This window comes from Bos javanicus, chromosome 24, assembly GCF_032452875.1.
Source record: "Bos javanicus breed banteng chromosome 24, ARS-OSU_banteng_1.0, whole genome shotgun sequence".
NCBI classification, from domain to species: domain Eukaryota; kingdom Metazoa; phylum Chordata; class Mammalia; order Artiodactyla; family Bovidae; genus Bos; species Bos javanicus.
In genome coordinates this window covers 40,019,648-40,040,611 of record NC_083891.1, presented here as the reverse complement: position 1 = coordinate 40,040,611, position 20,964 = coordinate 40,019,648, and the positions used below count along the sequence as shown (strand labels likewise).

The 20,964-nt window shown below is 45.2% G+C and overlaps 1 protein-coding gene across 3 annotated transcripts in view; it reads left to right on the top strand.

The window, feature by feature from the left end:
* The window catches only part of LAMA1 (laminin subunit alpha 1), a 125,481-nt gene that overhangs the window by 65,687 nt on the left and 38,830 nt on the right, over nt 1-20,964 (top strand). For all 3 annotated transcript variants that reach the window (XM_061399901.1, XM_061399900.1, XM_061399899.1), the window contains exons 20-34: nt 4,262-4,368; nt 5,079-5,256; nt 5,853-5,989; nt 6,675-6,911; nt 7,910-8,053; nt 8,817-8,996; nt 10,367-10,552; nt 11,108-11,235; nt 11,925-12,045; nt 13,036-13,173; nt 15,194-15,315; nt 18,083-18,169; nt 18,463-18,656; nt 18,938-19,080; nt 20,741-20,830. In XM_061399901.1, coding sequence (XP_061255885.1) covers nt 4,262-4,368; nt 5,079-5,256; nt 5,853-5,989; nt 6,675-6,911; nt 7,910-8,053; nt 8,817-8,996; nt 10,367-10,552; nt 11,108-11,235; nt 11,925-12,045; nt 13,036-13,173; nt 15,194-15,315; nt 18,083-18,169; nt 18,463-18,656; nt 18,938-19,080; nt 20,741-20,830 — 2,192 coding nt within the window. The remainder of the gene's footprint in view (nt 1-4,261; nt 4,369-5,078; nt 5,257-5,852; nt 5,990-6,674; nt 6,912-7,909; nt 8,054-8,816; nt 8,997-10,366; nt 10,553-11,107; nt 11,236-11,924; nt 12,046-13,035; nt 13,174-15,193; nt 15,316-18,082; nt 18,170-18,462; nt 18,657-18,937; nt 19,081-20,740; nt 20,831-20,964) is intronic.

The window sequence follows — 20,964 nt, the reverse complement described above, 5'->3', positions numbered from 1 at the left end:
CTCATCCATCCATCTACCTACCATCAAACAGTGTTCGGCCCAGGAGGTCACTTGACCCCATCTGCACTGGGTTAGCTCGATCAGTTACTCCAAATGGAGGTCAAGTGGCCTAGAAAACACACAGCCTCCCATTTCAGGAGGAAGTGGTACTCCACAGAGTGCTGGCACTGCTCCCAGGGACTGAGGAGGTGAAGGAAGCCTGTCCTATTTGTCAGGTAGATGCTAAGGGCTTCTTGAGGCAGATGGGGTTTCAAGATGTGGAGTGGTAAATGGGGAGACCCTAGCCCTCAGATTGGCACATCTCAGTAGTCTTTGCCTGAACTGCTGACTCCATGTTGCTCTGCAGGGCTCAGCTCAGACCCTTGAAATGATACACTGTGCAGAATCAGTTACTGAGAAAAGCAAATTCCCAGGATGACAAACGTATAGCCTTAGGGCTGATACAGCTCTCCGTTTTATTTTTTGCACGGTTCTTGAAAAAGGAATGAAAAAATAAAAATTGCAGTGATCCGTTGTTCTGATGCATGCGTGCTAAGTTGCTTCAGTCGTGTCTGACTTTGTGACCTGTAGACTGTGGTCCTCCAGGCTCCATCTGTCCATGGGATTCTCCAGGCAAGAATACTGGAGTGGGTTGCCATGCCCTCCTGCAGGGGATCCTCCCCACACAGGGATTGAATCCGTGTCTCTTATGTCACCTGCATTGTCAGGCGGGTTCTTTACCACCATCACTACCTTTCTGATAGTGAAGTTGCTCAGTCGTGTCTGACTCTTGGCGACCCCATGGACTGTAGTCTGTCAGGCTCCTCCATCCATGGGATTTTCCAGGCGAGAATACTGGGAGTGGGTTGCCATTTCCTTCTCCAGGGGATCTTCCCGACCCAGGGATTGAACCCGGGTCTCCCGCAGACAGACTGTTTACCATCTGAGCCACCAGGAAAGCCCCTTTTGATGATTTCACCGTTTTGATGATTTCCTATAAATACTGAAGCCCTACTATGCTATTACAATGTAGAGACACAAGAGGGAGCCGGTGATACAGAAAAGATGCTGCCTAGGAGGACAAGAGATGAACAAGGTGTTAATCGCCCTGGGCTTAGGAGCCTGACGTTCAGCATCTTGATTGACTATCATAGGAGATGATAATTATCATAATTATGATAACCTGTGATTGTGTAAAGCTTCAAAGTTTACAGAATGCCTTCAACCATTCTCATGGCTTTTCTTTTCACGTTTATCGCAAACCTCGATGATTGTTCATTTGTCACTTACTGCATGTCTGTTACTTCCCAGGCACTATGCTAAGTATTGTGATGGGAGTTGGAACTTTATCAGACTTGAAAAATCCCAAGTCTAGTGGGGGAGCTATATAGGATGGTGTACCAGGGAAGCACATGTGTGTTCAGGGCGTTAGGGTCTGAATAACACAGGGTAGCATCCGGGGTTACATGGTCACCAAGCAGCCATGTGATATTAGGCAAATTTATTAACCTCGCCTAGCTGCTATTTCCTCAGGCGTAAAATGGACATAAGTATATGTGTACACTAGGCCTTTCTGAAAAATAAATGGGATAACAAATTCAAAGTTCTAGACAGTAAAGAAATGGTAGCAATTATAATTGCTAGCAATAAGAGCAGTAATTTATATTATTTTTTTGTATCAGTACTGTCCGATATAAATGCAAGCCATGCATGTAATTGAAAATTTTCTAGTAGCCACCTTTTAAAAATTATAAAGAAATGGATGCTGCTGCTGCTGCTGCTAAGTCACTTCAGTTGTGTATGACTCTATGTGACCCCATAGACGGCAGCCCATCAGGCTCCCCCGTCCCTGGGATTCTCCAGGCAAGAACATTGGAGTGGGTTGCCATTTCCTTCTCCAATGCATGAAAGTGAAAAGTGAAAGTGAAGTCACTCAGTCATATCTGACTCTTAGCGACCCCATGGACTGCAGGCTACCAGCCTCCTCTGTCCATGGGATTTTCCAGGCAAGAGTACTGGAGTGGGGTGCCATTGCCTTCTCTGAGAAATGGATGAAATACATGTTAATAATACATTGTATTTAACTCAGTATATAGAAAGTGTTATTTCATCATGTAATCAAATTTTCAAAGTGCTAATGAGATGATTGCTTTCTTTTTATAATAATGAGTCTTCAAAATTCAGTGCATCTTTTATCAGATCAGATCAGTCGCTCAGTCATGTCTGACTCTTTTCGACCCCATGAATCGCAGCACGCCAGGCCTCCCTGTCCATCACCAACTCCCGGAGTTCACTGAGACTCACGTCCATCGAGTCAGTGATGCCATCCAGCCATCTCATCCTCTGTCGTCCCCTTCTCCTCCTGCCCCCAATCCCTTCCAGCATCAGAGTCTTTTCCAATGAGTCAACTCTTCGCATGAGGTGGCCAAAGTATTGGAGTTTCAGCTTTAGCATCAGTCTTTCCAAAGAAATCCCAGGGCTGATCTCCTTCAGAATGGACTGGTTGGATCTCCTTGCAGTCCAAGGGACTCTCAAGAGTCTTCTCCAACACCACAGTTCAAAACCATCAATTCTTCGGCGCTCAGCCTTCTTCACAGTCCAACTCTCACATCCATACATGACCACTGGAAAAACCATAGCCTTGACCAGACGAACCTTTGTTGGCAAAGTAATGTCTCTGCTTTTGAATATGCTATCTAGGTTGGTCATAGACAAGGAGTAAGCGTCTTTTAATTTCATGGCTGCAATCACCATCTGCAGTGATTTTGGAGCCCAGAAAAATAAAGTCTGACACTGTTTCCACTGTTTCCCCATCTATTTCCCATTAAGTGATGGGACCGGATGCCATGATCTTCGTTTTCTGAAGGCATCTTTTATAGCCTGTCCTAATTAGTATGGGCTTCTTAAGTGACTCAGTGGTAAAGAATCGGCCTGCAATGCAGAAGGCACAAGAGACCCAGGTTCAGTCCCTTGGTAGGGAAGATCCCCTGGAGAAGAAAATGACAGCCCACTCCAGTATTCTTGCCTGGGAAATCCCATGGACAGAAGAGCCTGGTGGGCTACAGTCCATGGGGTTGCAGAAGAGTCTGACGCAACCTAGTGACTAAACAACAACAATAATAAGGATGCTAAATTTTCATCAGAAATACGTGATCTACATTTAGGTTACATAAAATTTAGTGTTGAAGAAGTGGATTCATACACCCAAGTTTTTCAAACACATTTACAAGTTTTCCTTTATGTACATCCAGCCTGACATAGCTGTGTGATTTATGGTAAATTATATCATCTTCCTAAGTCTTAGATTTCTCAGCAAATAGAAAAATAAATTTTTCACCAAATAGAAAAATGTTAGTGCTTCCCTTCTGTGTTAATGAATGTTAATTCATTTATTCCACATTTTGCCTCTAACGTGACAGACACAAGCTGATGGGTGTGTGCCCTGCAAAGCGTGCCACACACAGTGTGCTTGGAGCTGAGATATTTCGTGACGTTTTTCTTACATGATTATGCCATCGGACAGAGAGTGTGCATTTTCTAAGCCCAAGCATTCCTAAATAGTACACATCCTGGGATATCTTGTCAGTGAACATATTACAAATTTTAAATGAAGTGCATATTGACAGCTGTGGTATGAATATCAATTCAGCCTTTCTTGGACTCGTTAAATTGCATCACTTAGACAAGGCGAGGGACTTTGTAGCTTTAAACTTCAATATTCTGGCTGGAGATGAAACTGCAACCTCAGCCCTGAGTGCCTGAGTCAAACAACTCAGGTCTTAGAATAAGAAATATTTCATTAAATCATAAACTATAATAATAGTTATCTACATGGCTATAACTCAACTTAAAATAATTGAGTTATAATAATCAAATAATTATTTGATTATAATAATCAATCATAATAATTATATATGATTGGAATGAGCAAATGGCTAAATCACTTTTGAAATCTTTTTTGCATGTTTTTTAATGAAGTTTGGTTGATATACATTGGCAGCTCATTTTAAAAATTTCAAGGAATTGAAATTGGTTAAGCTCATTTGCAGATTATTACCTTAACAGTTTCAGTACATTTTTTTCTCTATGATGGTTCGTTGCACCAACCTTATGTTGACTCACTCAGAAAAAGAGTAAATTTTTAAAGTTATTGCAAAGCAATCATTTTGTTTTCATTTTCCGATTTGAAACATGAATGTGTAAGATTTCTCCTTTGGGGATTAAGGGATTATATGTGAGCCATATCCATAAATAGGCACAAAATGTCTTCTCTGTGTGTTAGCCTGTGAATGTCATGGCCAAGGCTCCCTTTCTGCCGTCTGCCACCCGGAAACTGGACTCTGTGAGTGCAAACCACACGTGACCGGACAGCGGTGTGACCAGTGCTTGGTAAGATGCCTCCAGGTCCTTGCGTACAATTCATGTGTGCATCAGTGTTGACGTCTGGAACTGGTTCAGATGAAATGGGATCACGACTGCCAGAAAGAGTGGGTGCCTGCAGCACAGTGGTGGGAGCTGCTGTGCACCCACGTCTGGAGAGTGTGTATCAGTTCTGAGGGTGGTGGGATGATGTCACGAGTCCTTTGTGAGCTTGTGACACACGCAGGTGCTGATTTGGGAAATGTTCTAGTAGGTACTTTTGTTTTTGTCATTCATTCTCTAAGTCATGTCCGACTCTTTGCCACCCCACAGACAGCAGCATGCCAGGCTCCTCTGTCCTCTGTTATCTCCCAGAGTTTGCTCAAACTCATGTCCATCAAGTCGGTGGTTAGTAGGTTGCTGCTACTGCTAAGTTGCTTCAGTTGTGTCTGACTTGGTGCAGCCCCATGGATAGCAGCCCACCAGGCTCCTCTGTCCCTGGGATTCTTCAGGCAAGAATACTGGAGTGGGTTGCCATTTCCTTCTCCATTAGTAGTTACTGCTGCTGCTGCTGCTGCTAAGTCACGTCAGTTGTGTCTGACTCTGTGCGACCCCATAGATGGCAGCCTACCAGGCTCCGCCGTCCCTGGGATTCTCCAGGCAAGAATACTGGAGTTAGTAGTTACTAGTCACTGACTAAAATCTGTTCTATCTTCTTCCGCTCTGCCCCCATGAAACAGTACAGCTACTATGGGCTGGAGACCGGGCTCGGGTGCCTGCCCTGTAACTGCAGTGCCGGCTCCCTGTCGGATGACTGCACACCAGAAGGCCACTGTCTCTGCGTCCCGGGTGTGGCCGGGGAGAAGTGCGACAGGTGTGCCCGTGGCTTCTATTCCTACCAGGACGGCGGCTGTACACGTAAGCGCTGGGATTCAGCGTTTCAGGCTTCCCTAGAAAAGTGCCTAAACTTTTCTTGGAACTCTCCTTCGGCTTCGGACTAATTCTGTTAAATTCCTTTACGTTTTTTCTTCACATGTAGGAATTCATTCCTTGTTTTCTGTTTCCTGATCCCTGTTCTGGGAAGTCCATAAGCCTTGGTCAGGCTGTATTAACTGTGTGAGCTTAGGCTAATGACTTGCCTTAGCTTTGGTCTCCTCATCCGTAAAGTGGAGGAGCCGATTAGACTCCATCCAGGAGTTACTGTTAAGGTGGTACTTAGAGTCCTTGGCACAGTGACTGGCACACAGAGGCTCAGTAAGCCTTAGCTGTCTGCTTTCCCCACCTGTGGAGGCCTTGCCTGGCCTTCTCTCTGTTTCTCCAATGCCTCCTGATCATCTCTCATGCAACAGCCTCTCATGAGACATGGTGGGGTCCTGGGGATCATGAGGTCTCTTCAGGAGCTACAGGAGTGGTTGAGATTATTAACACAGGCAGACACTGCAGCAGCAGCATCTCTGACTCCTTTGGTTGACCCGACGGTCCTGATCCCTAACAAGACTCCATATCTCTTGTAGCCTGCAACTGCGCTCATACCCAGAACACCTGTGACCCGGAGACTGGGGAGTGTGTGTGCCCGCCTCACACTCGGGGTGCAGCGTGCGAGGAGTGTGCAGACGGACACTGGGGCCACGACCTAGAGCTCGGATGCCAGGTGTGCGCTGCCACCGCATGTTTTCCCCACTGAGAACCACTTTGCTGGGTCCGGTTTCGTTCTGTTTCTTTTATCTGTGTGCTTAATTTTACCCTGTTGAGTGGCTTCATGGTTTCTAGTCATAACTCAGCACCCATGGTGGGAATCAAAGTGGAAGAAGTGACATCCTTAAAACGCAATATTCTAAATTTTCTTCAAGAGCCTACCTTTGAGAAATTGACAGCTTAGTAGGTCAAAATTTTATTTTACTGCCTTTTAAATATATTCTGCAATATACGCTATCTTCCAGGAGAAGGACATAAAGTGCTTTCCTGGGGCAGGGCACATATGTCTCGTCTTCCGTGGTTCTATTTTTCTGTGTTACTTTTGTCTGTTAAATGTAGAGTTTGCGTTTTGAAAACAGAGGGAACATTACTCGTCTTCTAACATGATTTTGCTGGACTGCTTTGACCTACTAAGTAGATTGAATTTCAGTCCACAACTGTGGCCCAGCATGCAGGGGTTCGACGATGTCCAGCAATGTGGGTCCTGTCTCTTGATGGCTTGTGTCGTGAGTTCCAAAAGCAGCAGTGAGAGAGGTCCGTTTGATTGTATGGTTTCTCCAGGTTTCCTTTCGTCCCTGTCTGTACACATTGTGAAAATGTAAAAGCTACCTTTTGATTTATTTCACTGTTGTCTCTTCCAGGCCTGTAATTGCAGTAGTGTGGGGGCAGCCAGCCAGCGGTGTGATGTAGTCACCGGCCACTGCCGGTGTAAGCCTGCCTTCGGTGGACGGACCTGCGAGCAGTGCTCCCCAGGGTACAAAGGCTTCCCCGACTGCGTGGCCTGTGACTGTGACCCGAGAGGGACCCTGGCCGACACCTGCGACCAGGAGCAGGGTCTCTGCAGCTGTGCTCAGGAAACCGGAGCCTGCTCTTGCAAGGTACTGGCCTCGACCCCACTTCCTTTCCACCCTCTCACTCATCATCATGACTTCGGGGCTTTCACTATTTAAATAAGCACCTGGCTTCTAGATGCTTCTCTTAATGAGTTTGCACCGCCTTCTGTGTCTGAGGTTAAATTCTGTGTGTGCTCTTCTAGAGTGATGGATGATGCTTTAGATGGAATTTGTACAGTTTATTACAAGTGTCAGATGATGGAACTGATTTGAAAAACAAGCCGAGTTTTCTATCATGTGTCCCGGTTGGCTGAGTAGCCAGTCTGTCTTGAATATACAGATAAAATAGATAACAGGGCTTCAGGAGAATGTGTGGTTGTACAGCTGGTAAGTAACTCTTCTCTTGCGCCTGCTGGGCAGACTGGAGGAAATTTGCATCGATTATTTTCCCAGGAGGTTAGATTTCAACACCGTACCTAGCTCTGTGAATTTTCATTCGTTTTCCCATTGTGCTTTGTTACCAGAAGGTCCTTGACCACTTTTTGGTCCTTTCCTTGGGCCCAGGAGATGAAAGCCTGGTCCTGGGCTGATTGGTGGTGGGGGATGAGGGAGGGGAAACTCGAGTGGGTCGGGGGTGATGGGATTCTCAGTGGATCTGTGCTTGGTTCCCCGCGTCTGTGGCCTCAGTTCTCACCACAGATGGCCAGTGCAGGACAACCGGCCCAAGGCTCTTTGCCTGACTACTCAACCAGTCCCATGGGGACTCACTTCAGGAGGATCCAGGCCCCCTCCTGGAGACTCACTAGGGTGTCTACATTTTCCTGAAGCTTCTGAGATGATTCAGATGATTAGCTGAGCTTGGGAATCACTGATTCTGAGAGAACTGATGTTCAGAGCGGTTGAGGAGCCAGCCTAAGAAGCAGCTGGTTCATCCGTGCCTGTTCATCCAAAACGGTTTCTGTGTTTGGTTCCATTTCCGTTTGTTCAGAAACCGTGTCTCCTTTTCTCAAGTAGAAGTGAGTGTATCGCTTTGTCCCCTTTAGGAAAATGTCGCTGGGCCTCAGTGCAGTGAGTGCGGAGCTGGCACCTTTGCTCTGGACGAGGCGGACCCTCGGGGATGCACGCCCTGCTTCTGCTTCGGGCTGTCGCAGCTGTGCTCAGAGGCCCAGGGCTACGTGAGGACGCCAGTGAGTCACGCGCATTAAGCGTTCTGTTTTTAACCCTCTACTGTTGGGAGCTGGGTCCAGGTGGGAGAGACAGTTAAGTACTTGTGTTGCATTTTCCTCTTACTGCGTCAGAAATTCTTGGAAGCTAATTTGAGATCATTAAGAATCAGAACTCTAGGATTTCCCTGGTGATCCAGTGGCTAAAGACTCCGAGTGCCCAGTGCAGGGGGCCAGGTTTGATCCCTGGTCAGGGAACTAAATCCCGCATGTCACAGTAAAGATTCCACGTCCAAGCGCCCAGTGCAGGGGGCCAGGTTTGATCCCTGGTCAGGGAACTAAATCCCGCATGTCACAGTAAAGATTCCACATCCAAGCGCCCAGTGCAGGGGGCCAGGTTTGATCCCTGGTCAGGGAACTAAATCCCGCATGTCACAGTAAAGATTCCACAAGCTGCAATTAAGACCTGCGAGGCCTAAAAAATAAAAGCCTCAGAGCCCTGCCTTTGCTGTCAAGGAAACCAAGATGTTGGTGTCGCTGTGTGCTAACCTGCCCACAGCTTTAGTTGGAAGATGAAGTTGCATTATCTCAGTGGTCTCCTTCATGTCGCTGAACATTGCCCAGTATAGCACTTTCAGTTCATTTTAGTCCAGCTGTTTAAGTTTAAAAGAAAAGCCTTTCTTATTCCTGTTTGAGTAATGAAGCCATCTCACCTGAAACAGAGAAGCCTCTGACGGTCTGAGGTGCAGAGTTCATTCACGTTCTGTGTCCTCCTGTTCCTGACTAGGTGACGCTGGGCTCAGATCAGCCTCTGCTGCGTGTGGTTTCTCAGAGTAACCTCAAGGGCACAACCGAGGGGGTGTACTACCAGGCCCCCGATGTTCTGCTGGACGCCGTGACCGTCAGGCAGCAGGTCCACGCGGAGCCGTTTTACTGGCGGCTGCCCGGGCAGTTTCAGGGAGACCAGGTGAGACAAGCACCCAGCCTAGAGCCCCGTCCACCTTTCCTGGGGGCAGAAGTGCCAGTGGAAGTCACAAGGGCCTGGGTTGGCCTATTCCTAACTGGAGTGGGTATTAGTCTCCTCTTCTTCAAGGGGATGGAGTGATTAACACTTAGAAAAAGTCCTCCAGGTGAATGGTTCTTTTACCATTTTCATTAATTTTAAGGGGTTTCCCTGGTGGCTCAGATGGTAAAGAATCTGCCTGTGATTCAGGAGACCCAGCTTCAATCCCTGCATCAGAAAGATCCCCTGGAGAAGGGAATGGCTACCCAGTCTGGTATTCTTGCCTGGAGAATCTCCATGGACAGAGGAGTCTGGCAGGCTACAGTCCATAGGGTCACAAACGACTTAGCACACACACACACATCAATTTTTAAAAGTCTTTTCAAGTGAAAGTCATATTCTTTTTCTCCCTTTTAAAGCAATCACTCAACAAACATTTATTTTTTTTTTTTTACTAATAGAGGCTCAATACAAGCCTGGGTGCTATGGCGTAGGAGGGTCTTCTCAAGAATTTGTCACCTATTTGGGGGAAAGAAAAGAAACTTTAAGACATTGTTTGCATTTTTGCTTATATAAATACATGAGTCGATGTGTGAATTCATCCTGATTTTTGAAACTTGGAAATATGTTCTCCAGTGGTTATAGATCATGTTTAATTCAAAGGAGCTTGAAAATCATTAGAATGATTATCACATTGCTTTGTTACTTTGGAGCTCACCTTTGTTGGCATCATTAAGAGAAAACACTGGGGGGTGATGGGTTTGACTGTGACTTTGATGGTGGTGGTGGTGGTTTCAAAGGTGTACTTATCCCCAACTTATCAACTTGTATTCAATACATAAATTCAGCTTTTTGCAGCCAAAAACACCTTTATAAAGTGGTTTTAATATCATATATGAAACGAGTCGCCAGCCCAGGTTCAATGCACAATACTGGATGCTTGGGGCTAGTGCACTGGGATGACCCAGAGGGATGGTACGGGGAGGGAGGAGGGAGGAGGGTTCAGGATGGGGAACACGTGTATACCTGTGGCAGACTCATGTTGATATATGGCAAAACCAATACAATATTGTAAAGTTAAAAAATAAAATTAAAAAAAGGAAAAAAAAATAAAGTGGTTTGTAAAACTTTTAAAGGATTGCGTACTTAACTACAGCTTGGATCAACTTAAGAATCCGAAACTAAGTAGAATTAGAAGGAAGCACGTGTCAAACAACATATTACACTCACGTGATGTGTTTTTAAAGATTTCCTTCAAATGGCAGCAGGCTTATGCTGAAATATCTTTAAACCAAGGCTATGTCAGAGACGTAAACAGCACTTCTCTCCGACAGCTCCTGGCCTACGGCGGCACACTGCGCTACAGCGTGGCCTTCTATGCTTCCGATGGGATCGGCACCTCCAACCTGGAACCCCAGGTGCTCGTCAAAGGAGGCCGGACCAGGAAGCAGGTCATCTACGTGGATGCGCCAGCCCCCGAGAACGGAGTGAGGCAGGAGCAGGAAGTGGGGATGAAAGAGGTGACTGAGTGCTCTTTCCACATACACTCCTTGGGCTGGGAACTCTGCATGTAATGAAATCATGAAGCTGCTATAAATAAGAGAGAGTGAAGAAGGCTTTGGGTCAAAATTCCATTGGGTTTAGCAAGGTATCTAAAAGGATTCAAATTTCTATTCTCAAGAAAGGCATATGAGGCTCATGTTCATTTAGAGCGAATGCAGCTTAAATCCTTTATCTGAATACAGGAGTCTCAGCCTACGGAGTCTCAGCCTATGAATGTAATGGTTCTGGGTTTTTGGATGCCCTTGAATTTGGGACGTGTGTGTTCCTTCCTCCAGGAGAGGTTTACTGATTGTTCTCTGTGTGGCTGGCCCCAGCGGAGGTGTTACGAGGTTGTTGATAAATGAGGTGGTGGGATGACTGCGCCCAGCAAGTGACAGGAGAGCTTCCATAGTTAAATTTAAGGTCACGCACAGAGCTGGGCTTACTGCTGGAGAAATCTCTAAAGGAATTAAGTTCACGTGCCTCTGATGATCTGTACCCTAACTTTAGTTGAATGTGCTTCTCATCCGCAGAGTTTTTGGAAATATTTTAACTCTGTTTCTGAAGAACCTGTCACACGTTCAGATTTTATGTCTGTTCTTAGCAACATTGAGTACATTCTCATCAAAGCCTCTTATGGCCAAGGATTACAGCAAAGCAGGTACTTGGAAATTTCTAGAATTTTTAATGTATCTTTCTTATTTGAAAGCAAACCTTAAGGACTTGGTTCACTTCATCTCCCATTACCCCATGTTGTTAATATATATATATCTCTGTTCCTCACCAAAATCTTATTAAATATTAGTGTTATTATGAAGTATGTGAAAATGACATAGATTATCCATCTCCTATAGTAATGTGGATATAGCTTGTAAGTACACGAGGATGATACCTTCCATATAAACAGCAAAGCAGTTCTCCCGTTTTCTGCCCTTCAACTGCAAGGCCCATTCTTTGTCACAGTGTATCAGGAATGTCATCCCTTGCTCATTTAGTATCACGATGCCATCCCCTAAAGACTCATTTAGTATCACGATACTGTCCCCTAAAGAAAGCCACCCAAGTTATGGCCAGACTAGTCCTTCAAGTTCTTGCAGGTACGCTTTCTCTAACATTGTTCTTAAGTTCTGAAAATCTGGCCGAGGACTTTCCCTGTGAAATGACTAATGTGCTTTTTGTGTGTTTTTACCCATTTCCTTTATAACTGTGAATGGCAACGACCCTCCACCTGGCAGGAAAGTTCTGGTTCTCTAGGTGCGCCAACATGATTGTGTAATGTGCTGTTTCTGAAAACTCTCTTTGTAAATATTAGTGCCTGCTTTCACACTTCTTAACCCAATGGTTTCACAGAATCTCAAATATTTCAATGGAGATCGGCAGAAAGGCGGAAGAGTTACACGCAGGCAGGGAGGTGGCCCTCCTGTTAGAGAAGTGCGTCTGTCCTCCAGGCACGGCTGGACTCTCGTGTCAGGTAGGAGATGGTGGTTGAAGCCCGGCTCCTGGTTTGGGGTTGAAATATGCTTGTTACAGCAGCTCTGAGTGATGACTAGCGCTGTGCATTTCTGTTATGTCATTTTTTCCCCCTTTTAAAAATTACTTGTGGTAGGATAGGCATTTATCATCTTGACTATTTCTAAAGCGTGCAGTTCAGTAGTTCACTCATGCTGCTGTGCAACCAACCTTCAGAATTCTTCATCTTATAAAACTGAAAACTCTGTACCCATTAAACACTTACCCCTATACCCACCCCCAGACTCACCCTTCTACTTTCTGTCTTATGAAACTGCTACTCTAGGCCCTTGATATAAGTGGAGTCATGCAGTATTTATCTTTTGGTGACTGGCCAATTTCACAGGGCATGATGCCCTCAAGATTCATCTATGTTGTAGGCCGTGTCAGAATCTGCTTCCTTCTTAAGGTTGAATCACATTCCACTGGCTGGATGGACCACATTGTGTTTATCCATCCATCCATTAGCGGACATTTGAGTTGCTTTCACCTTTGGCTGTTGTCAGTAATGCTGCTACAAACATGGGTGTACAAATGTGGCCAAGACCCTGGATTCAGTTCTTTGGGGTTTATACCCAGAAGCAGAACTGCTGGATCATGCGATAATGCTTTAGCTTTTTGATGACCCACCATACTAACCATCATTTTGCTTCCCACAGTGACACACTTTTCTTTGTTCCCACCAGCAGAGCAGCAGCATTCCAGTTTCTCTACCTCCCCGCCAACACTTACTATTTTCTGTTTTTTTTTGTTGTTTTTTTGATAGTAACCATGGGACCTGGCATCTCATGGTGGTTTTGATTTGCACTTCTGTGATGATTAGTGATGCTGAGCATCCTTTCATGTGCCAGTCATCTAGGCATCTTCTCTGGAGAAATGTGTATTCAAATCCTCTGCCCATTTCTTAATTGGATGTTTTTTGTTCACTTCCTTCCCTTTTGCCTCCCTCCAGGACTGCGCTCCTGGTTACCACAGAGGGAAGCTTCCGGAAGGTGATGGCAGGAGACCACGCCCTCTGCTGGCCCCATGTGTGCCCTGCAATTGCAATAACCACAGTGACACCTGTGACCCGGAAACCGGGAAGTGTCTGGTACGCTGGTTGGTGTGAGTGCTTGTCTGACAGTCAAAATTACAGCGGACTCTGAGTGTCTACTTTTCTGGTTTGAAATCACACCAGTTCCTTGATTTAGAGTATTTAAATTTAGCTAAATGTAAGGTATACAAATATTTCCTTCAGAAAGGTCTAGCTAAGTGGCCTGACATGTTTGGTGGAAATTCTTTTATAAATTCTTTGAATTTGTTTATGGGTATCAATTTGGAAATGAGTTAAGTGTCTCTTGTTTTTACCTGCAGTAGAGGTGGTACGTGAGAACTTTTTGTCATAGAATTTGAAGGGTCACCTGGATGTTTTTAGATAAGTTAAGGCCAAAGTTGAAAATATATTTCTCTATGTAAGGTATTGCTTTCTCCTTGCCTTTGTTAAAAAGTACATGTTTTCCTGGAGGTCTTAGTGTGCATTTGCTTCCTGGCTCTCTCCCCCTAGACCATCAGTGACATAAGGAGAGCTCTGACCGCTGAAAAGGACCAAGAGCCTCAGACAGAAAGCTTGTGACCTTGACTGAAGACAAACTCTTGTGTCCAGGGTTTTGCTTTAGCCAACAAGATCTTATTGATAACACAGAATAATCTGATATTTTTTCCCTACTCCTGAAATCTCATTCTTTATAATAACTCTTGTGGGAACACTGGTTCCCTGTCTAAATTGTGCCAAGACTGACTTGATGCAGGCAAAATAGCTCATTTAAGGAAAATGAGCTGCCCACCAAGACACACCAAAGGCTCCTAGATCCTGGCTGTAGCCTCATCACAGGAACCAGGGCTCCCACAGCAGATCTGTCTTCCTCTTCTTTTATTGGGAAGCATCTTTCGTATGTGGAATTTAAAGGCAGTCTTCCCTGGGAAAACTGTTAAACCATAGCCATGCACAGGTGAATTTAAAAGCTGAAATGCTGCATGGATTTCCTCAGTTAAAAAGATGTGTGTTCACCTTTGCTGACTCCATTAGATATCTGGGATTAAAGAATTGTTCCAGTCATTCAAGTAAAAATGAAGATGCAGATATCTACAACACTATTAAAAAATTTATTCATTCTAATCAGTTCATGCCCCAGGCAAAAGTAAAGTCCTAATACTGAAAACGAGAAAATCTCATTTAAGGATTTAAGGAGAATTGATTTCAGGTAACTTCAGGCAAGACGTAATTAGCTAGGAAGGTCCCTTGGCCCGTCACAGAGACAAAGGTCATGTGGATAGTTGGGGAAATTCATGGTTCTTTCACGATGAATCTTTCCTTGGGGAACTAATCATTTAACAAGATTAGGTACTCCTAGGGGCACTGAATCAGAGAAGGCAATGGCAACCCACTCCAGTACTCTTGCCTGGGAAATCCCATGGACAGAGGAGCCTGGTAGGCTACAGTCTATGGGGTCTCGAAGAGTCGGACACGGCTGACTTCACTTTCACTTTTCACTTTCATGTACTGGAGGAGGAAATGGCAACCCACTCCGGTGTTCTTGCCTGGAGAATCCCAGGGACGGGAGCCTGGTGGGCTACCGTCTATGGGGTCGTGCAGAGTCGGACACGACTGACGTGACTTAGCAGTGGCAGCAGTAGGGGGACTGAATGGGCTTCCCAGGTGGTGCTAGTGGTAAAGAACCTGCTGCCAACGCAAGAGATGTGGGTTCGATCCCTGGGTCAGGAAGATCCCCTGCAGGAGGGCGTGGCAGCCACTCCAGTATTCTTGCCTGGAGAATCCCCTGGGAGGAGCCTGGCGGGCTACAGTCCATCAGGTCACAAAGAGTCAGACATGATTCAGTGACTCAGCATGCACACACACGTTGGATGAATGCAGTCTTACAATGAATGAAGGCCACAGAGCTGCCAGTGTTGAGGAATTTTAAAATATGACAAAAAATGCTCATCCTCCCTTGAGAATTAAAAAAAAACTGTCAACTGATATGAATTGCAGTGTTGCTGGGCTGTCCCCAGGTGAGAAGGTGTTCTAACAGTTTCCTGTTGTTTTCTTCTCCTTTTGAAACGTGGGGTCCCAGAACTGTGGCCACAACACCACTGGCGACCACTGTGACACTTGTGCCCCTGGGTACTATGGGAAGGTGACCGGCTCGGCCAGTGACTGCTCTCCGTGCACCTGTCCTCACAGCCTGCCTGCCAGGTGAGCACACAGGTGTGCTGGCATGCCTCTGCCGCCCACCACCGCAGCTGGATTGCTTCCACGGTCAGCTTCACTTTCCAGGGTTTCCATGGGATCCATCTTAGCGGATACTCTTCGTGTACCCAGAAAAGCTAATTTTAAGAAAAAAGTGTTCATTCTCCCAGTATTCAAAGAGAATCTTTGCAAAAACAAAGTATCTGTGTGTTAGTACTGAGTGTTAGAATGAAACTAATAAAAGGAGGTTCAGGTTTTGTTTCTTTAAGACTAATTTTAGCCTCCAACCTCCATGTACAGTGTGCCCAGAGATGAATTATTATTAATTTTATGAAGAATGTTATGCAGAATTCAGTTCCTATTTAATGTAAGGTGTTGGGATTAGAATGTATATATGCTGATGACTGATGAAGTTGAGAAAGGTTGCGTGGCGGTAAAATTTGGGCCAGGTTCCATCCTGTACACACGATGCTTGTACAGAATTATCTGAACACATTAAAAAAAACCCAGAGATTTTTAGTGGAAATTGGAATATCTGGGGGTCCGTTTGGTTTCAATGAAAATTGTAATTCATAAATAACCTTTTATTCTTGCTTAGAGTATTTGGTAAGGCATTGAACATGTATAGATCAAATACCAACTTTTGGTTTACCGAAAGGAAGTTTTCCTTTTAATTTGTTTGAATTTTGTCTCTTTTGTTGTCTCCAAGTAAGTGTTGCTTGACGTTGAATGCCTAATGAGAGGCATTGTGTAAACTTCTCTTGCAAACTGTCAAGCATCTTAAAATTTAGTGCTTGCTATTGTTTACTATTATTTAACTTTTTGTATTAAATCTGTATATAAATGTTGAATCATTAATTCCACCCCTGTCATCTGAGTATAGGAATACTTGCAAATGTGCATAAAGATGAGCACTGCTTATGTTGTTGTTCTTTAGTTGCTCAGTCATGTTCGACTCTTTGTGACCCCCTGGACTATAGCCTGCTAGGCCTCTCTGTCCATGGAATTCTACAGGCAAGAATACTGGAGTGGGGTGGCATTTCCCTCTCCAGGGTATCTTTCCGACCCAGGAATGGAATCTGTGTTTCCTGCTTCACAGGTGGATTCTTTACTCCTGAGCTACCTGGGAAGCCTGGCATTGCTTGCACTCACAAGAAATTGGAGGTGTGGAGCTGAAATATACCTACAGGGGATTGATTAAATGCCTCAAGTGTCTTTTGGAAGACACCTAGAGTGAAATATTATACTAACACTGAGAAAAGAATAAGGCATATATCTGTGTGTACAGACAGAGAAGGCAATGGCACCCCACTCCAGTACTCTTGCCTGGAAAATCCCATGGGCGGAGGAGCCTGATAGGCTGCAGTCCGTGGGGTTGCAAAGAGTCGTACATGACTGAGCAACTTCACTTTCACTTTTCACTTTCATGCATTGGAGAAGGAAATGGCAACCCACTCCAATGTTCTTGCCTGGAGAATCCCAGGGACAGGGGAGCCTGGTAGGCTGCCATCTATGGGGTCGCACAGAGTCAGACACGACTGAAGCGACTTAGCAGCAGCAGCAGCAGGAGCGGCAGCAGCAGCAGTGTGTACAGAATTGGAGAAATGCCAGTCAAATTATGAAACTGAATATATGATGTGATGCCCTTTGGGGAACCATTCGAATCCATATGTGTCTCCACATCCACAGCTCCATGGCTACACGTGCCTGGAATGTCAGGGTGGGCATTTCACCTTTCTGCTTTGCACAGTTCTGTACTGTTTGTGTATTTTACTTCTTCAATCACAGAAGGTCCACACCATCCCCACAACCTCCTTCACACTGGTAAATTAATAGCTACACAATTAGGAAGCGGCTGTGAGATTGTGAACATGCCGTGTGTGCTGTGCATCTGAGAAGCCCCCAGAGATGTGGTTTTTTTTCTATTAATACACATTTTGTGTTTCCACTGAAGTCTGTCTATTTAGTGCCAAAGGAGGAAAAAGGTCAGAAGTGAAGTGGGCTCATAGCAACCAACTGACTCATGCTGGGAACTTCTCTTACCAGCCAGATACCCTGGCATTTTTTAGTGGCTTGCAGGTACCCAGCTGAGCCTCCAGTTGGTGACTTAAAATGTGGAGGCTAAAGTGGTTAGAAAAAAGGAATATACCAGAAGCTGAAGTCCCAGAGTGAGGGCTCAGCATCCGAACAGATTGTTCAGTTTTGAGAGGCTCCATCTTATTGCTACTAAAGCTCCTCACCTGACTCCCTACCTTAGGTCCAGTCACCCTCAAGCCCACCTTCACTCTCTGCTCTTTCCAGACTTCTCCCCCTGGCCTTTCACTGCAGTTGGGTGAATCCCCAGCACTCTTCCAGCTCACTTCTCCCTGCTGGTCCCACGTTTGCTCATAGTCAGCTATGGTTCTCCAGCCACCCTTTCATCTAATCAGTCAGATAATTCACGCAAGTCTCAAACAAGCCCCTTTCCACTTGAGAAGCTTTCTCGTTCGGTGACTAATTGGTCGTCCTCTGTAAATGGGTCTCCATCCCCTCAACACTCATGTGGTTGTCACTGGATAGGCATCCGTGAATGTCTTCTGGACCCACTTGTATTGACTACATGGTTGTTTTGCTTCTGCCCAATAGAGTTTAAGCCCTAAAAAGCTTGCCCAGGTGTCCAGTTTGTAATTACTTATTTTTTAGAACAGTATCATGTACTCTTAAGAGTAATGAATACCCTAAGAAAGATCTGAAGTTGTATGTCTGAAAATTCAAAAAAATTCTTCTCTTCCAGCTACAGTCCCACTTGCGTCTTGGAAGGCGATCATGATTTCCGCTGCGATGCCTGTTTTGTGGGTTATGAAGGACAGTATTGTGAAAGGTATGTCGCCTGCTCCTTTTATATGCACAGGACATATTTACAGAAGTGATGGGGAGTCATTACCAGTTTGATAATGCAAAACCAGACCCCCTGGGTAATAAGGCAGGTAAAGGCACTTCCTTGTGACCGTCTTGTCCTCCTTTGAGGGAATAGAGTGCAGAGGGAGGTGAGCGGACCTGTGTGCTCTACGCTTCACGGGGCAGAAGTGATGACTGTCCCTGGGTGGCTGCTCTGTGTGTTCACTCACTCACTGGTGTGGACCCTGCCTTCTGTCCTCCCGTCTCCTTCTGCAGGTGCTCATCCGGTTACTATGGGAACCCTCGGATGCCAGGCAGCACCTGCCAGAGGTGTGACTGCAGCCCACACGGCTCTGTCCACAGCGACTGTGACCGTGGGTCCGGGCAGTGCATCTGCCGGCCGGGGGCCACGGGGCTCCGCTGCGGGGACTGTGAACCGAGGCACATTTTGGTGGAAAGCGACTGTGTGTGTGAGTGTCACCCCTCCGAAGGGCTAAGGAGGGTTTCTTTTCTTGGATGGTTTCCTGGTACCAAGTGGTGTCTGCAGGCTAAGCTCAAGGGCTAAGTTGCTCTGCGGCATGTGAGATCTTAGTTTCCTGCCCAGGGATTGAACCCGCATCTCCTGCATTGCAAGGTGGATTCTTAACCACTGGAGCCCCAGGGAAGTCCCTAGATGTTATTACAGGAAGGATGGGCACCCATGGGAACCCGGGCAGACTCTGCTGTAACTTGAACATCCTCTTTCTTGTAGCCTGTGATGACGACTGTGTGGGTGTCCTGCTGAATGACTTGGCCCACGTTGGGGATGCCATCCTGTCTGTGAACCTCACCAGCACCATCCCTCTCCCATATGGGGTTTTGTCAGACCTGGAAAATAGAACAAAGTCTCTCCGGGTAGGTACTGCGAATACAGCGATGGATAGAAGCGTATGTCACAGGAAGTTGAAGAGTTGGTTGGGACCCTAGGGGTCATTCCGTCTGTCCTCCGCCAGTGCAGGAGTCTCAGTCCCAGTGTCTGGTGCTGGGAGGTGCCCAGCCTTCTCCCTCTGAACCTGACCAAGAACTGCATCGTCCACATGATTACTGGTTTCACTGTGCAACAGCCCTGATTGTTCAAGACTTGATCCACAGATGCCTCCTGTGTATAAATTCTTCCTCTGTGCTCCTCCTGCTGCCTGTGGAAGAAGCCAAGGTCCACTCGCCCCTGTTGATAACAGGTCTTTGGACAGAAAGCAGCTCTCTTAATATAAACACAGAAAATGAATTGAGATGGCATTGTCTTTAATGTGCTGAATGAAGAGGAACTGTTTTCTTTCCATCAATGTATTATTCTTAACTACAGTTGCAGGGCACAAAGGTTCCTCCTCCCTCGAAGACTATATAAAAATCTCTGGGGATAAATCATAGTTTTTGTTTAGTTAAAATCTGTGTTTTTGATCTGGGTCCAAAAGAGGATGGATGGGAAGGTAAGAAATTGACTTGCTAGACAGCATTTTTTATTCTAATTGGGGGAAAAAAATGAATCTAAATTTGGCTCGAAGCCTATGCTTTAGAATTTGAGGTATTTAATTCACCGTGTCATGCCATAATGCCGATGTGTGTTCGTGTGTGCAATCCAGCTGCTTCAGTGATCCGCTGTTGTTAATATTGGTCCTTTCTCTATAGATTTAATGGAGTTAAGAAAGGTTAGGAAACTGTAAGAGATGTTTCTATGTTATTTTTCCTGAAATAGAACAAAATGTTTTCAAACATAAGGGGGAAAAAAAGAAAGAAATGTTGAAATTTCTTTTCCACTCACCAGAGATACAATCAATAAATACTACCTTCCATCAGTTTGGTTTCCAACTGTACAACTATATTTTTTACCATGTGAGATGAATACTTGATTTCAACTTTAACTCTTAAGTGATTTGCTCCCATTTAAAGCACTTTGTCAGCTCCTTTGTATGACTTTTTATGTTTATATAAAGGACTCAGGAGCTTGAGATTGTGAACCCTCAACTATTTCTTTTTCCACTGTTGACCTACATAGCGACTTGGGCAGGTTAATACCTGTCCTGACCATAGACAGTAATCTCGCCCCTTCACAGGTTGTTATAAGGTCTGAGTAGCGTCACACAAATAAAGAAATTAGAGGAGTGTTGGCATAAATTAAGTGCTTAATTGTTGTAATTATAAAGGTTTTTCTTTGCTTAATACTTTTGTATTTTAGCTTAGTAAGCATTTTTTTAGGTGTTAGCAATTACAATTAAAATTTATGTGACTCTGCTGTTGAAATTCAGCCAGAGCCACCCAGGAACTGCAGCAGTTCTGCACGGCACACCAGGCTTCATGTTTATATATACATGGGAAATATAATGCACAAGACCACAGTCTGGAAACGTGTTCTGTAATCCAAACTTCAGTGAATGTGATTCATTTTATTTTTTTAATGCAATGTCAGGGAAAAGAGAATTTCCTTCCGTGAACAAAAAAGGTAACAACAGGTGATTCTTAGTTAAGAACCAGAAGATTTATTTTGAAGCATTATAATTTGTTTTCTTCATTCTTTTAGGACTCTTTATTAAAAGAAAATACACAAAAAGAACTGGTAAAAATTCAACTTGGAGGCGTCTCAGAACAAACGGAGGACCTGCAAAGAGAAGTAAGTTCTTCATATAAAGGGTCCGCTCCGTGTGCCCCTCCACCCCCAGCCCTTGTGAGCACTGGCACGGGGACTTCTTGGAAGGTCATGAACAGATCAGGACAGCCCCCTACTCCCAGGAACTGTGTTCCAGC